Source organism: Stegodyphus dumicola, chromosome 8 (genome assembly GCF_044657685.1).
Source record: "Stegodyphus dumicola isolate Sdum_Otavi_A_Nest chromosome 8, ASM4465768v1".
Lineage (NCBI taxonomy): Eukaryota > Metazoa > Arthropoda > Arachnida > Araneae > Eresidae > Stegodyphus > Stegodyphus dumicola.
In genome coordinates this window covers 130,760,306-130,778,103 of record NC_140775.1, presented here as the reverse complement: position 1 = coordinate 130,778,103, position 17,798 = coordinate 130,760,306, and the positions used below count along the sequence as shown (strand labels likewise).

Sequence of the window (17,798 nt, the reverse complement as noted above, 5' to 3'; positions counted from 1 at the left end):
TTATCGAACTGATTCCTTCAATTCTTCATAGATTCCGAATGAACAGAGTAAGAGTTTCTGCAGATATACGAAAAGCATTCTTACAAATAAGTCTTAACCCTAAGGATAAAGACTATCTAAGATTCTTATGGTATAGAACTGATGGAAAACTGAAATATTACAGGCATTGTAGGGTAGGATTTGGAGTTACAAGTAGCCCTTTCTTGCTAGTTTCTGTAATTCACCATCTTCTAGAATCCACTTTGAAACAACTAAATGAAAACCCAAAGTATAAAGTGGATATTATTGAGCAATTGAAGAAGAGTTTTTATGTAGATAATTGTTTAGCGAGTGTGAAAAATGATTTAGAATTGCAACAATTCATACAAGTTGCTTCAGATACTTTAACTACAAGAAAGCTAGAATTACGTGGTTGGGAATATGGTGACCCAACAAATAATTCCTCTAGTACCACAAATGTATTAGGAATGATTTGGGAACGATGTGGAGATTACCTTTGCCTTAATATTACCAACATCACCTACAATCTACCAGAAATTTTGTAAAAGAGAGATTTTAGCTACTACACACAAAATATTCGACCCTTTAGGAATAGCTTGCCCCGTAACTGTGCCGAAACTTTTATTTCAGCACCTATGGTAAGTTGAGTTATCTTGGGACCAAGAAATTGATTCAAATTCAAAATCACAATTTTGTAAATGGTTGAATGATTTGCAGTGTCTGGAAAGAATGAGAATACCAAAATGGTTAAACTGTGATCGTGAGATTGAAAATATCTCACTTCATTTCTTCAGTGATGCGAGTAAACTTGCATATTCAGCTGTGGCCTTTGTTCGAGTGAAAACAAGAGATTCGGTTCAAGTTCATTTGATGCAAGCTAAAGCGAGACTTGCACCCAGCGGAAGGAAAAAGACAACAATAGCTCGATTGGAACTTCTTGGAGCTACAATATGTGCACGTTTAGCATCCAGCATAATACCTGAATTTCAAGCTGATGATATTTATTTTTGGACAGATTCATCTACTGTGCTAGCTTGGATACAGAGAAATGAAGTATGGGACGTATTTGTTCACAACAGAATTAATGAAATAAAGCGATTGACTTCGATTGAATCTTGGAGGCACGTACCAGGATCACTGAATCCTGCTGATTTGCCCAGTAGAGGATGCTCTGCTTCTTATTTAATTAAATCCAGATGGTGGGAAGGCCCTAAATGGCTATATTTATCACCAGAAAAATGGCCAAAAGAAGATTTTAGTGCTGATGAAGAAGAAATAGCTCTTGAGAAAAAGAAAAGGATTATTTCGTTCTTAATAAATCTTAATGCTAGTGAAATAGTTGCTACTAGATTCTCAAGTTATCGTAAGACAACCAGACTGGTAGCGTGGATGTGTCGTTTTGTTTACAACTGTAAACATCAAAACAAGAAAAAGGATGAACTTACTGTATCTGAGTTAAATGAAGCAGAGAATATCTTGATTCGTTTAATACAAAATGAGTCCTTTAATGGAATAGAAGATAAACGGATTTTAAGTCTTAATCCATTCATTGATTGTGGGATCATCAGAACTAAAGCAGCGATATTTCAAAGAGAAGATACATCTGAGTTCAGAACTCCTGCTATTTTGCCAAGTGATTATCCTCTTATAAGAAGTTCAATAATGGAAGAACATAAGTTGAAAGGACATGTTGGAGTTTCTCACGTTCTAAATTCCTTAAGAGAAAGATTTTGGATATTAGCGGGAAGAAGAGTTGTGCCATCCGTTTTGAAAACTTGTAGAACCTGCAAGCGTTATTCAAACAAAAATGTTAACCCACCAGCGCCACCACTTCCTCGAGATCGGGTACAGGATGCCTCAGTGTTTCAAATAACCGGTATAGATTATGCTGGACCTATATTTCTAAGAGACTACAAGAAGGCATGGATTTGCCTATTCACTTGCGCAGTGTACCGTTGTGTTCATTTGGAACTAGTTACATCCTTAACGACAGATACATTTCTACAAGCGTTTCATCGTTTTTCTGCTAGACGTGGGAAGTCACCCATAATTTAAACTGATAATGAAACAAACTTTGTTGGAGCATGCAATGCACTTGTTTCAATCGATTTCAATGAAATTGAAGTAAAAGGAGCTAATGAACGTATTATTTGGAAGTTCATTCCCCCAGGCGCTCCATGGTGGGGTGGCTGGTGGGAACGCCTCATAGGAATGATAAAAAGAATATTAAGAAAAGTTCTTGGGAGAGCCTGCCTTAGTTATGAGGAAATGTGTACAGTTTTGTGTAACTGTGAAGCTATCCTAAATGATAGACCTTTAACAGTTGTATCGGCTGATTCAAGTCTCACTTCCATAACACCCGGAAATTTTTTACGAGAAACACAAAACGATTCAGTGCCAATTGTCAAACATGACTTCAATTCTAACTTTTATAAACGGAGATTGCGTTATATCCAAAATGTTAACCAGGTTTTCAAGAAAAGATTTCGCCAAGCATATCTGGGAACTTTGAAAACAACAAGCAAAAAATTCGCTAGAAGTTGTGAATTAAAAAGAAGGAGGCATTGTCTTAATTGGAAGCGATGACAAAAGGAGATTAAATTGGGCTCTTGGTAAAATCATAAAATTATTTCCAGGTACCGACGGTGAAAGTCCACGAGCCAGAATTAAAGTGCAAAATGGAGAAGTCATAAGAGCTGTACAAAATCTTTATCCTTTGGAATTAGCGACTGCCGAGGAACTTCCATCGAAATTCAGCGGAAGTCAAGCATGCGAAAATATTTCGGTAGAGCAAACTCTAATTGAGGATGTACCTGTAGAAACAAATAGAATAATCCGTACCAATTTAAAATCGCCCACGATAACCAAATCAGGAAGGACAATTACAGTTCCTCATCGATTGGACTTGTGAGAACAATATTTAATTTTTTATTATTTTGCAATACTCAATCCCAAATTTCATATTGCAAGGTGGGAGAATGAACAATATTTTGACTCTAATATTTTTGTTTATATTTTTCTAACTGCAGCTTCTGAGTAATATTGCACAAGCTTCAAGCAGATGTAATCGTTTTCTTTATAGGTTTTTTTATTCATTATCTATTCATATTATTATTATCTATGTTTTGTAAATGTTTATGTTTCAGAGAATGGCAACATAGTATGATGTTGTTCTTTTTAGAGAGTTAGTGTAACTTTTGTTTTCCTAATTTGAGAGTATGAATAAAGGAATTATTTAATTATTTTAGAGTCATAAATAACTAAAGAGATATAGATAGTTATTTCCGAGTAATAAATAGTTCTTGAGGTAACAAATTTGGTGAGAATTTTTGAACACAATTATATTAGGATTAACTAGAGTAGTTTGCCTAAGATGAACCAGAATAATTTGTCTTAAATGTACAAAATATTAAGCAGCAACTACTGCATGTCGAAATCAATTATATTAGGATTAACCAGAGTAGTTTGTCTAAGATGAACCAGAATAGTTTGTCTTAAATGTACAAAATATTCAGAGCTGTAAACCTTTTGATTTCTTTGAAACTAAAAATGTCATTTTTTTTCCAGTATAAATGACAGAATAACTCATAAAAAGCGAAGTTATATCTTACCGTATATGTTCGCATTCCAGTCGACAAAGACTGAGATACACTGACTACCAATAAGTATTTGGACACCTGTGACAGAAAAGAAAAACTAACTTTATTCAAAATCAATAGTTGGTAGAGCCTCCACGAGAGGTAATAACAGCGTGGATCCTCCGAGGCATACTTTCCACAAGTCTTTGTATGACAGCTAGTGGTATTTTCCTCCACTCGGCTTGGAGAAGACATAGAAGTTCCTTCACCGATTTTGCACGGGTAGTGCACCCCTGAATTCGGCGATGCAACTCGTCCCAGAACTTCTCGATAGGGTTCAGGTCTGGACTCTGGGCAGGCCAGTCCATTCGATGAAATCCATTGGCACCATACCAAGCCTTGGTTAACGTCGAAACATGACAACTGGCATTGTCGTCCTGAAAGTAACAGGGGTCCAACCCGTAAAACTGCCACAACGTAGGAAGCACATTGTCATCCAAAATAGTGCAGTAGGCATCGGAGTTGAGCTTACCATGAATGGGGATCAAGGAACATACCACGAGAAACACCCATAACACGAGAAACATCCCCAGACCATAATTCCACCTTCGCCGAACTGTTGGCACAATGCATTCTGGCAGAAGACGTCAGACCCAGACCCTGCCATCCGAACGGTAAAGTGTGAACCTTGATTCGTCACTCCAAAGAACCCGTTTCCACTGATCTACGGTCCAATTTCGATGTGCTTTGCACCACATTAACCGAGCAGCGCGGTTGGACTTTGTGATCAAAGGCTTATGGGCAGCAGCACGACCATGAAAACCAAGAAGATATGCTTCCTTACGGATGGTATTCCTTGGAACAATACTCCCGGATGCCTGTTGAAACTCCTCGCGGATGAGGGCCATAGGTTGGGTGCGGTTCTTCAGAATTTCTCTGGACAGCACTCGTCGGTCTCTCTCCCAGTTTCGCTGGTCTGCCGACTCGGGGCACATTCTGATTCTCACCTTCCACTTCTTAATCACATAGGCCACTGTCGATTTTGGGTACTTCAGATCGCTAGATATGTCCCTTAAGGATCGTCCACATTTGTGATACCCGATAATTATACCTTTCTCGAAATCAGAGAGCTCCGAATTGCTAGGCGTCTTGCATGCGACTAAAGCCGATGCTGTTTCCTACACGATATATACCGGCGGAGTCCGTGACGTACCTTAGGACCGCAGATATCGTCATTTGCATAGGTGTCCAAATACTTATTGGTAGTCAGTGTACGCTAAGGTGCCGATTCGTCTAGCAAATGCATCTGATTTAGAAATAACTCTGAGTGGAACCATATGTACAGTTTCCCTTGGAAATTAAATACGGATACAAGAAGACAAAACTTTGAACAGCACGTCTGGTTGGTTCATTGGCAAATTTTCTCCAATTTCAAAAAGAAAAATAGGGGAAAAACTAATAATGCGATACATTTCATTTTTAAACACCCTTGTTTGATCTCCCGATACTATTCCAATGATCTGTTACGCAACAAACAGTCGACAGTTGTGTCGTCGTGTCAGTGGACTTTGGGAAGCTTGTTGTGGTGATAATAGCATTAAGAGGTATGGTTCAAATTAAATGAATTGGCAGGCGCTTAATTACTAATGAAGACAGCATTATGTTTTCTAACGGATTTTCTATTCAGATTTAGTCTATTCAAGTCGTTACAACAAGCAGTATCTTTTAATGGTAAAAAACAATATATGCAGCTAGTGTAAAACTTTCTTTTGAGAATAAATTAATGTTACTTATCCTTTTTTTTAATTCATCTAGATTGTTTATAATACGAAATTCTTTTGATATTGTTTGATGTATTCCAAAGCTGAGTAACTATGAAAATTGAATTTCTCATTGGAAATTGAATGAAAACTAAAATTGAATTTCTCAATTTTCTTAGTTAATTTGGCTGCCCGTTTATTTGTTCACCTCAGGAAAGTGCCTCACTTATCTTTGCCTCATCCGTGTCCTGGCTGTGTCCTTGACTTACATGGATATTAAGAGTACCAAGCCTCTAATACTTGAAATTACAAATTTACATCTTATTTTCATGATATGATTCACCTATCTTTCGGACTGCACTCTGCGTAGTAGCTATAAATTTTGGGCAAAACTTATTTGTTAGTGTTAGTTTATTTATTAGTATTTATTTAGCTGTATTATGTTGTCTTAAGCAGATGACCAACACTAGAGTTCACTGTAATATAAGAACAGATACTGGTTCCAAAACTATCACCCTATAGTGAATATATATACTATTGTTAATTTTACACAGATACTCTATATCTTTATGTATCTTAATATTTCTCTCATTGCTTATAAGCTATAAATTTAGTAAATTTTGACATTTTATAGAAGACTTATGCTTATTTTTACCTAACCTTTCTGAGTTTCTCAGTTGTTTAAACTTACGTCGTTTATCGTTCTTCATATTTTGCCAAACACGCTTTTTTTGCAATGTATTTATCGAGAAATGTGTAAGTGAACCTAAGCAGTCCGAACCCTTCAAAAGTCAACAATACAGCATTTCCGGTCCTAGTAACTTGTTTTTTCCCGTTCATCACTTTGTAATAAGACCAATGACATGCTTCTCATCGTGTAAATGCCCTTATAAATAATAGGTGCTCTTCCAACGCCCAAATTCTGCTCTGATATGGCATAAATGTGCTTTTCATCGATTTTTTTTCTAAACCATTAGCATAATAAAGACAAAAAAGTCTGTAACAAATATCTCTCTCTTTTATTCAACAATTTCTTTCTCTAATTCAACAAAATCTTTCTCTCTCTCTCTCTTTTTTTTTTTTTTTTTTTTTTTTTTTCCGATCGTTGGACCCATCCATTCTGTTTTCGAATTTCCGTCCAAGAAAAAATACCTAAAATCATCCATATTTGTAACAGTTTCCCGAGTAAACAGTCGTGAACATCGGTTGTCTTTTATCTATAGGTTAAACACATATTTATTAAAATGGAAGTGATAATTATGTAATGAAATATATTAATCATTATTCCTCAGAAAATGACACTATAGCCTCAAAAATAAAAATTCACGTACGAAGAATAAAGTGATGTGAAAAAAAGGGCCAAAAGATGGTAAGTAAAATTATGTTGCATAATTCTGAAACAAAAATTCCATGAGCGACAACCTATATATAGTACATAACTGTATTTTTCCTTAAGGATTATACGCTGCATATTTGTTCAACGTTGTAAATCGATTGTCATATTGTACACATTCATCTAAATAAATTTAATATCACTTTATAAAATTATGTCCTGCCTATTCACATTATTTAAGAAAATCAAAAATTGGAAACATAAATAAGTTCAGAAACAAAATTAATTTTATGACATAGAAGAACTGGTATCTAAATAACATCCGATAAAGATAATTACGAGTTCTGCTGCACAGTTGATCCTAGAATAGTCCGAATGACATACTATTCTCCCTCTCTTGCTATCAAAAAAACCGCGAATTTTGCACTTCTCAAAAATTTAATTATGCTGAAGAGTATTCTAAGCTGTGAAACTTAAATTATGAAGAATTATTGGAGTATATGAAGTGGAAAATATCGATTCAAGACGTTATCATACATATCTGACGACGTAAAATGTTTTATTATTTTAACTGCAATCATTTTTCGAATGATAATGTTTTCTTCTTTTTTTGAATGGCGGGCACTAGACATTATAGACGTTAATCATTACTTTTAAGACCGAATGCGGTGGTCTCTTCATTATGGAAGCACCTAATAGGTGGACCACCGTTGCCTCCTGTGCAGGGACAGACAGTTTACATTCATGCCTTCTCTGTGACTCAAACACGGGCCCTCCGGTACGCACTCAGTGTTACTAATTACTTTCGCGTCTGGAGATCTGAAAGACAAAGTAGAAAGTTCTACTGAAGTTTATTGCACAAGCAGAAGAGAATTGAATAAACCTTCGCAGTACCAACAAAAAACACAAGATTTAAAAAAAGATTCAGAGATGAAAATACTTAAGCTTGTAGATTCTACTGCTTTTAAAAAATAAACCTTGTAATTAGGTTTATTTTTTTTAAAGCAGTAGAGATGAAAAATGAGCACCACCCTCGTCGGGAATCGTACCACGAACCTCTGGAATACGAGCCCAGCGTGCTGACCAGTACAGTACATGCTAAGAAGGCGGGAGAAATACCTTATATACGCCCCCTTTTAAAGGCTGACTGGGGATTAGAGAACCCAATCGCCGAATCATGATCCACCACTGTAGAGATGTTTATTTAGAAGCAGGAAAGATAAAAAATGAGCAACGCCTTCGCCGGGACTCGAACCATGGGCCTCTCGAATAGGCACCGAGCGTTCTGACCACTACACTACGAAGGTATGCTAAGAAGGCAGGAGAAATACCTTATAAGCTAATTTAAAAGCTTAAAAGCCGGTAAAATTACGAGAAATAGTTCTGATTTGGAATGACAATAGCAAACGTATTAATTTGCAGTTAAGAAATATAATAAACCTGTATCAAGGAGAACATCAAGACGTTCCTGCTGTCCGAGGCAGTGTTTCTCAACCGCCGGTCCGCGAAATATCCAGCTATATGTACAAAAATTGTGCCAATGGGTTGAGTTAGTAAACTTACCGGTCCGCGAGAAAGTACCGAAATATTTTATCGGTCCTTGGAGTAAATCTAGCTGAGGAACACTGGTCTAAGAGAAAAAACAAACGGTGAAATAAGATGAGAGCCACTCAGAATATCTACCTTCCAGAAGTAGGTAATCAAGCAAAAGAAAAGTTAGATTTGCAGTCTGTTCCCAGTAGTAAAGATTCTGCAGAAGACAAAGCAAAAATCAAATCTGCGCAAGTTATCTTCATAGGTGGGAAATTAATTAATTAATTAAAAAAAACAACGAAGAGATTTGTCGCGATACTCAATACAATCCGAATGTATTCAAAGTGGGGAGATTATGGCGAAACCGCCAACTATCTGAACGGAGGGCGCTGACTCACAGCGTGCGAATGATGTAAATGTTCTGTTTTGTTTCTTTAGCTAAAGGAGTAATAAAAAAGAAACGAATGATGCAAGAAAGTAAAGAACTGTTGTGAAGTATATATTTCAAAATAAAGTTTGTGTTTAAAAATCTACTAGCGAATTAACTGAATGAAAGACTACTTGGCACCCTGATAGAACTTAAAGTAAATTTGATTTTATATTTTGATACTTTTTTCGTATATGAGTTAAAAAGGAATGCATTACATTTCATTGGCATTCAGCTGTTCCTTTACTAAACTGACACACTGGGACTCACAAGTATTTTGATGAAGAGACAACAAGTATTTTTATGTTTATATTTCACAACAAGTAGTTAGATGTATATTACGTAAGTATTTTGATGAAGAGAGAAAAAAACCCACACAACAGCACTTTTATAAATATATGAAAATATTGGTACTTATTTAATTTTCCACTTTTATCATGTTAGAATTGTTTTTATTCGTTTATTAGTGATTTTAAATTATAATTTTAGAGTGTATTTTTGTTCAACCGAGCTTTTGTCCACGTATTGCTCTTGCAAGTGTCTATTTCTTACATTATGTTGTAGATATTGTAATTCTAAATCTATCGAGGAATTAAGTTGAGAAAATAGCTCAAGTAGAAGTTAAGCAAAAACTCTCTTGATGGACCTAAATTATAATTTTGTCATCAAGGTGACAATATATAGCGAGTTCTCAGACTTAGCGACATTCTGGAATTTTCAGAAATATGAGCAAATTTTTTAAGCTCTGGGAGCGACTTTTCCTGAAACTTTCGGAAGTACATAGCAATCCAATATATCGCTTTTTAGCCCTGAGAATCAGTTTAAAGAATTAAGTCAGATCAGAATTGCGCAATTATACTGAACTCTTGCTTAGTATTACTCATTATTCTGGGAGTGATATTAGGTATCTGCGATATTTCCGGTGTGTTAAGGAGAATTTGCATCATCTTTCTGTTGTTGAGTTATTTATAACTTTACTGTGAGCAGTTGTTTATTTAAATAAAGTGTTCATTTCTTCCTACTCATCTGCGTAGTTATTGAAGATCTCTAGTCACCTATAGCTCGCAGTAATAATATGAACTTTACTGATCAACATTCTTTTCGTTTCAGCCGTCTGCAAAGAGCCTTGTCAGAACAATGGCACATGCATTCTACCTGGAGTGTGTGGATGTCCCGCTGAGTACCGTGGACCTCACTGTGAATTCCGTAAGTTAAGTAAGCACATATTATCTCACAAGGGAAATAAATCCTTTTGAGATAAAAATGCAAAATAACTTAAAACACATTTATAGAATGTAGCAGTCATTACTTTTCATGCGGACAGCTAATTTCCGTTAACTATTTAATCGATTTTGATTAATCACTAAGGATTAAATTATAGAAGTTTAAATTCTATAAAGTGTGCGGAAAGTTCCTATACCCTTTAGATTTTAGAACCACAGAGAGCAATGCCAGAGTAATTTTAGGTTATTTATTTAGTAAATACTATAGTTGTGTATTTACATACAAGAACTATGTATACAGTGGATCTGTATGCTTTCAATCGTACTATACACACAGATGTATACATCTCCAGGTTGTCCTTCATGTGTTGCGGAGCATCTAAAAGATTATCTTTCGAAATACTTTCTCAACACTTCTAACCTTAAAATAATTGTCATTTGTTGCTTTATTTTAAAAGGAAACGAAAGTTGTGTATGTGAAACTGTGTGTATGTAGACAAGAACTTTTATTTCCTTATAAAACTGCTTCAAAAAATGCAAACTCATCTTACATGTCAAATTCAGGCCAATACGGTATTCCTTCTGCAAACGTAATTTACGTAACTTGAACATAATTTCCTCTCAGCATTTACAGCCTCTTGCAAAACGTTCGGAAATCCAGAAAAGTCGCATTTGGTGACACAGTACGCAAGCTCAGATAATTCCATCTTTCGCAAATAAAATGCTTTCCTGCCAATAATCTTTCGGTTTTAGGAAATTAATTCTCTTCGTTATTGTTGAACTGTACAACATCACTGTTCAACTTCTCTAACTATTACTGTGATTTTCAGGCTCTTATGCATTTATATTTAAGCATATACAAATATTTAATTCTACATTCAAGAACAGCTCTAATTCAAGCTTAGTAACAATAATTAATATGAAATATTAAGTATTCAGTATTACAACCTGAGTCTTACAGAAAACAGGCATGAAAAAAATAAAGGAATTTTTGTTTCCATCTGTGTTTACACTATACACAATATATTATTACACTGTATTATATTTGTGGTGTATACACTATATTCACGAATATGAGTTGCTTATTTTTTCTCTTTATTTTTCGTATAATTGTAGCTATATTAGCTTTTCTGAAACTGAGAAGCCATAGAGAAAAAATATTTTACAGTTTGTTTATTTTATTTTCTCCCCAGATTTTTTGAATTGTGATATTCGGAAGCTTGCAGGGAAAACTAGGATCAGATGGGTCTGCACTCACAAGAAGAATGAAAGTGTGTGCCGCATTAAATGTACCCCATCACATGAATTTGAGACTTCTCCTGCAGAGGAGTACAAATGTGACCCACAAGGCAAATGGACTCCGGACTTCATACCAAAATGCATCGAGAAAGGTGAGATATCTTAGCAATCTTGTTTTTATCTAACTTTAAATCATCTATTACACGCTAGCATATATCAATTGCTGTACCTCAAGTATCCAAATAATCGATTATGCGAATTTGTTAAAGCGTGCTTGCACAAACGTCGGCTACGTTTCGGCGAAAATTCGCCGAGTCTAGTTGCCGAAATTCTTCGAAATATTGAAATCTTTTTTCCTATTGTTAACTTTATTTTTGGATCTCTAAAATTCCTGGTAATTAGTATTCCTTTATATACTTATCCTGTCTTATTTCCTCATCTCTTATTCCAAATTTTTTCTTTTATTGTATGCTTCATTCAATGGTAACCATACTTGTCTGTCTTATCAGCATATTACAATCAGTTCCCATTTAACCAGGGAGATACGAGACAAAGTTAGCTGTCAACTCAAAAATCATGGTTAATCCAACGGTAATTTAAAAAAAAAAAAAAAAAAAAAAAAAAAACAGTAAAAGAGAATAACCCATACTCTAATTAACAGAAAAACATTATCAACAATTTATCTGCATTTTTAAAGAGTTTAATTGGAAGTGTTAGCTCATTTCATTATGTATACTAAATCAGAAATAAAATCAAAAGGAACGCAGTGTAAATAACTGAAGAATAAACGTTATTAGAAATGAAAAAATTCAGTTATATATGGTACTGAATATTTATAACAATGTGATTGAGGCCAGACTACAGTATAAAAGTCAGTGTTTAGTTTTTCATTGTACAATGTTTATGGATTCTTTTTTTTAACTCTTATAGTTTGGGGATAGTAATTTTTCCATTATTTACTCCAGTAAACAAACTTGATTTTTTTTTGTATTAGATAGAGCCTGCTTAATTGGGAGTTGACTTATTCGTAATTACGGTATCCAAATGTAAAATTAGTGTGCTTTCTATTAAGGACGAGCGGATAACTGTTAGTTATTTAAAAAAAAGTTGAAACAATAAGGACATTAATTAGCTGTAGAATATAATATGAGAAAATCCAGACATGGAGTATTTAATTTTTTTTTCTATTCGTTTTGCTGACAAATATAACTTAAGGTCGAAATAAAATACTTAAAGAATTACTATAAAGTAATAAAATAAAAATAAAATAGATTTTATCAGTAGTTGCTAATATAAGAAACGCAGCACGAACACACTATGTGTACATTGTACTACTCTGTGTATATTACAATCTCATTGCTGCACGAATTGTATTCCTGTCCATATTTGAGGGAAACCGTCTTTTCATTTGCTTCTTATATTTATTTAGGATTTACAACAAAATTACCAATTTCGTTCTCCATAAAAATTTTGCTTAAAAATTTTTTCTCATCAGGAGGGCCTGAGATCTAAGAAACTTTCCGCTTGCACTACATAGAAATTCAGAATCCGGTAATTAGACCGTTAATCTCTTAATCAATAAAGGTTTATTCCTTTGAGGTTGGTTTTTCCTAACCATAATTGTGAGAATACTACTTGTTTCAAAATTTCTAGGAACCTGCTGTTGCACATTGCCTGTAGTCTGGGGTGCATTATTAGAATTATTACTCTCACTACCATTCACATTACTATGTACATTAATAACACTATTATCATTAACATTAGTATTTACATTACCAGAACAATCATTATTACTAAAAACATTAATATTCTCATTACTACGCACATCAAGTAAACTAGTAACATCATCCTTCAACATGATTAAACGTATTACTAACAGAAAATTTTTCATGGAACTTATGATAATTAATTGCTTTAACAATTTTAGAAGGCCTTTTTAAAGCCATGCTCGGGACCAGAACCTAATGCTTCCGTCTTAGTCACCGCACTACATGCGAAACTTTTGGGTTTAGCAACATTCCATCACAATTACCAGAATGAATAGCACTAAGAATTTTTGCTATTAGAGATGCTCGCTATAAAATTTTTTCACTTCAAGTTCTTGTATTTTCATTTCAGTCTCATTAACTATCAGGTTCGGTTACAGGTCGTTTCCCTAATTTCAGCAAACACTTTTATATGCGCTTAAAAAGATCTTTAAGCACATCCAAAAATGTCCTAAGTATTGAAATTTCATTACTAGCTATGCTAAGCTCAAAATTCAGATTATTTACTTGGTCACACTTAAATATATTATCCAGAGCTAAAATGTCTTCCGTCAGTTCAACTGAATTCACTTTATCACAACTAAATCCATTCTGTTATCAACAGCAGCCCAAGGTGAGAGGCCGGCATTCATATCAGGTAATGAGGAAAAATCATCGGGATCCGACATCACAAAACATTACGAAGTCAAGAGCAGCTAAAAAAGCCTTCATACTAAACAACAATCTTTACTTTGTGAGTTGTTCGAAAATCACTAAGCACTTTATGGCCAAATAGTATGTGACACAATGATGTGTTGCTGTTTTCAAGCGATGCTGCAATATAAGAACATAATGATTAAAGCATGAAAATCAAGGGATTTTTATCGAAAGCTCGTAATACAATGACTTGTAATACAATGGCGAACATGGCTCAATTCATGCATATACTACAGTGAAAATTCTCAAACTCTGAAAAAGTTAATTGTGAATAGTTTTGATGCAACAGCTTCGATTCAGATTGCACAGAATGTTTTCTCCATAGACAGAATTAAAGGAAATCTTACGCGCATCAGGATTTCAGAATCCTAATTTCAACTATCAAATTACTACAGGCACAAAATATAGAACATGTCGAGGCAATAAATACATTGATAAATTTTAAAAGCCAAAGTTTCAGATGCTGCATCTGCTAAATTCAACACTATTTTGACTAAAATATGTTTTTTACAAACCATGCGGGAAATGTTCCTCATCTAGACATCTGAACCTCATCTTTTGAAACTGAAGAAGAGTTAACAGCAGGTGATGCATTTTTTTTAAATTTACATTTTATTTATTTATTTTTTAGAGTATGTTCCAATAACTGCAGAAAAGCTTCTCACGATATAAAAACTTCTGCACCGATAACAGAAGATTTTTCACTTCCAAAAACATCAAGAAGCACTTAATAATTTAATGCAAATGTAATACATTTGTGTAATATTTAAAATTTGGAAGAAAAAATAAAATTAAACCGACAGGCGTGTCAAAGTGTTTGAATTTTAATCCATTTGTCAGTGTCCGTAAATTGTGTCTTTTGTATATTATTATATTTTATTTGAGGGGGGCTTATTTTTAATTTTTTAATGGCATTTTTTCCATTTTAAGTGCATTTTACGGCCATTTTCATGAATTTTTAGACCATCAATATTTAGGCCTTGTTCATAATCAAATGAATGACGAATAATCCATTCCTCAGATCCACTTCGTCACATGTAAAATCTGATAATCGGCACGCTCAGAATTTGTAGTGATGCTTATTATCAGATTACATTTGTATAATGCAGCAGAAATGATCTTGTAAGCATATTGTAAACATTTAAAACATTTTTAAACATATTTTAAACATTTTGACCTGTTACACCTACAGTAAATTTACACATGTGACCGTAAACGTACCGGAAAATATATCACAGAATATACATAATTTATTAGCCCAAAGGGACAATTTGCCCAGAAGGGCTGTTAATTTCATTTTGGCATTTTGCGTTGGTTCACTATAAACGGCGTTTTACTTTTCAAATTATTGCCACCAAATATTTAGAGCCCTGCATTATATTTAAAGAAATTAAATAATGAACGACCTGCATGCATGTGTATATATGATTATCGCACTGTGAAAAAACAACGGTACATAGAGACATCAACTTCTGAATAACGTTGTCCTCCACTCGAATATTGGCATTTGGAAGCCCAAATTTGGAATCTGGAATTTGTTTTATTATCTATTTCATATTTTGTAAGACTTTAACGAAATTTTTATTAACAAACTCAATGATTTCAAAGCGAGCAATGACAACACTGTACGAGAAAGAAAAAAAAAAAAAAAAAGTAAAAGCATTTTTATCTCCAGCGCGCAAGACTGTGTATCAGAAACTCTCAAGATATGCTCTTTTTAAATTATTTTGCGATATTGCCGTTGAATTGAATTTCATGGTTTGAGTACGAGGAACATGATATTTAATGAATAAAAAAAACACACAAAACGTTGAATAAAAGTAACACACGAAACGTTAAATAAACGACCCTTTGGTCGTTTATTTAAGCTTTCAGATCTTTTAATTCTTGATGAATTTACATTTCGGAGTTAATTACATTATTTTTGCGTTAAAGCTTTTCCGATATAGTTCAAAATGTACAACTGTTTCATACACGCAGTTTCCTAAAAAATAAATAAATAAAACCTTTCATCGCACAGAATATGAAAATGAATTACATATCCAGTATTTCGGGGATTTTTAAGCTTATTAAGAACTCCAAATACGTTTAGAGCTTCGCCAAGCTTACTCCACACAGTATGAGTTGATCCTTTCTTTTCACTATTTATTGCTTTCGCAGCCCACAGATGTTTCAATAATTGGCTCCTCTGTGCCACCTTTAATTTATTGAATAAAATCGCCATCTAAAAATGGGACTAGTAGCTTGGTTGTTGCAATATTTTAAACTTTTTTAGCAGTTTAAAGTGGCTAAATATTACAACCATGAATATTATTTTGCTTTGCGTAACTATACTGTATTTGAAAAATGTGGGTACTTAAAATCAGTCGATTCGAAAATCCTTTCAAACATTAATGATAAAATTTCATGTTAATCCTACGTTACATTTATATTGTACATGTTATTATATCTTATTTAGTAAGGAAATATATATTGTTAAATTCCTGTGACGACCACAAGAATTCTAATAACCAACACATTCTGTTAGTACCAAAACTATTAACGAACGTATTCTATTCGTAACAAAATGTTCTAATGCATGTAGAACAGAAAAATATTTTCTCATGTTGCCTTTTAAAGATATACTAGTCCACACAGAACTTTCTAAGTAATTAAAATTTCGGGGGAAACACTAGCTGAACCAAAAATGGGTTCTCTATAGTTTTACTTGAGATACTTTTAAGATTTGAAAGCGTTTTTGAAATTTTGAAAAATCAGAAAGGATGAGAGAAAACATTCATCTCACATCCTTTGAAACACCATAACTGAATTAATGAATATTTTCGTACAGTTCAAAAACCTCATTACATTGTACAAAGTATAGCATGTCCTGGTTTAACGATCCAAACACCATTACATACAGAAATGGAAAATATTTATCTCCTGGAGCTATCTTTTAGAGATATAGTCCGTTTCAGATGACAGTATACCACAAGAGTGCAGAGTACGTTATATTTTGATTTCAAGATGAAAAACTCCCAATTTTTAAAATTAACTTGAAGACTATATGATAAATTAATTAATGAAGACCTGAAGTCTTAGCAGCAGTAAACAGCATGGATGAAACATTCTTCCGAATAAAGAGGATCGTAATGCGGAGACATAATATTTTATTATTTTTCATGTATTTTGATACTGAGAGAAAAGTAAATTCTTATTCACTTATTATTAATAACTAATAATTCTTATTCATGCAGTCACTTATTATTAAGTTCCTTTTTAAGTTCAGTTACATTTTCTTAACCATTTCACATCAAATAATTTATTATTATTATTTTTAGCGGAAGATCAGGAAAAGGAAAAACACGATCAAGAAAAAGAAAAGCAAGAAGAGGAGAAAAAAGAAAAGCAAGAAGAGGAGAAAAAAGAAAAACAAGAAGAGGAGAAAAAAGAGAAACCAAATCAAGAAAATGATCAGGAAAAGAACGAATGATGATCGCACCATGAAGAAATAACTTAGAGACTCAAAGTGAAAATTTGCTCACAGGTGTATTTATGGCACAGTACAAATCTAAGTATAATAAAAAAGAAATATATTTTTATTATTTTCACAGCAATGCGTTAATGTAGGTGTACAACAGCGTCTTCAAACTTAAAAAATCATTAGGAAGGTTATTTTCATTATTTCTCTGAACAAAATGAATAAAACAAAATAATTTATTTTAATTCAGAAACCTCGAGAACACTATGAGAAAACAATTTAGAATAGAGAAAATAACTTTTCAAAAGACTCAAGAAGAATAAAACTTAATCTAAATGTTATATAAAAAGATTGATTTAAATGTCGATGTCGAGTTTTCAATGCAGAAACAATATTAGAATAATATTTTCTTAAATTATTCAAATCTGAGCAATTTTTTTTATATTACGAAAACGTATAACTGCTTAATATGAAATCGCCGATAAGAATGAAAATGGTTTGCTTTCACCTGAATACTTCCTTATGATTTTAAAGATTTAAAAGTCTTATTTGAATTAAGAAAAGAAGCATTATTTTCAGAAGGAAAGGTCAACAACTATATTTATAAATTAAAATCTGGTTTGAATAAGTTTAATGTATTATCACTTAAAAACCAAACGGTTATTGCACATTGTCATATGAGAGATTTAGTTTCCAGTTTCTAATAGATTTATTTTTCTTTGGGAGGGACAGGGGAAGCTTCTTTTTTCAATGAGCTTATATTTTAAATCTCTTCAGATTCAC

At 33.5% G+C, this 17,798-nt stretch overlaps 1 protein-coding gene across 2 annotated transcripts in view; it reads left to right on the top strand.

Moving 5' to 3' along the window:
* The window catches only part of LOC118185956 (uncharacterized), a 67,685-nt gene extending 50,549 nt beyond the window's left edge, over positions 1 to 17,136 (top strand). The window contains exons 6-8 of one of the 2 annotated variants that reach the window (XM_085822431.1): positions 9,742 to 9,846; positions 11,048 to 11,245; positions 16,876 to 17,136. In XM_085822431.1, coding sequence (XP_085678557.1) covers positions 9,742 to 9,846; positions 11,048 to 11,245; positions 16,876 to 17,027 — 455 coding nt within the window. In that variant the 3' untranslated portion in view covers positions 17,028 to 17,136. The remainder of the gene's footprint in view (positions 1 to 9,741; positions 9,847 to 11,047; positions 11,246 to 16,875) is intronic. The other variant, XM_035355929.2, reaches the window with a different exon arrangement.
* The last annotated feature ends 662 nt before the right edge of the window (positions 17,137 to 17,798 follow it).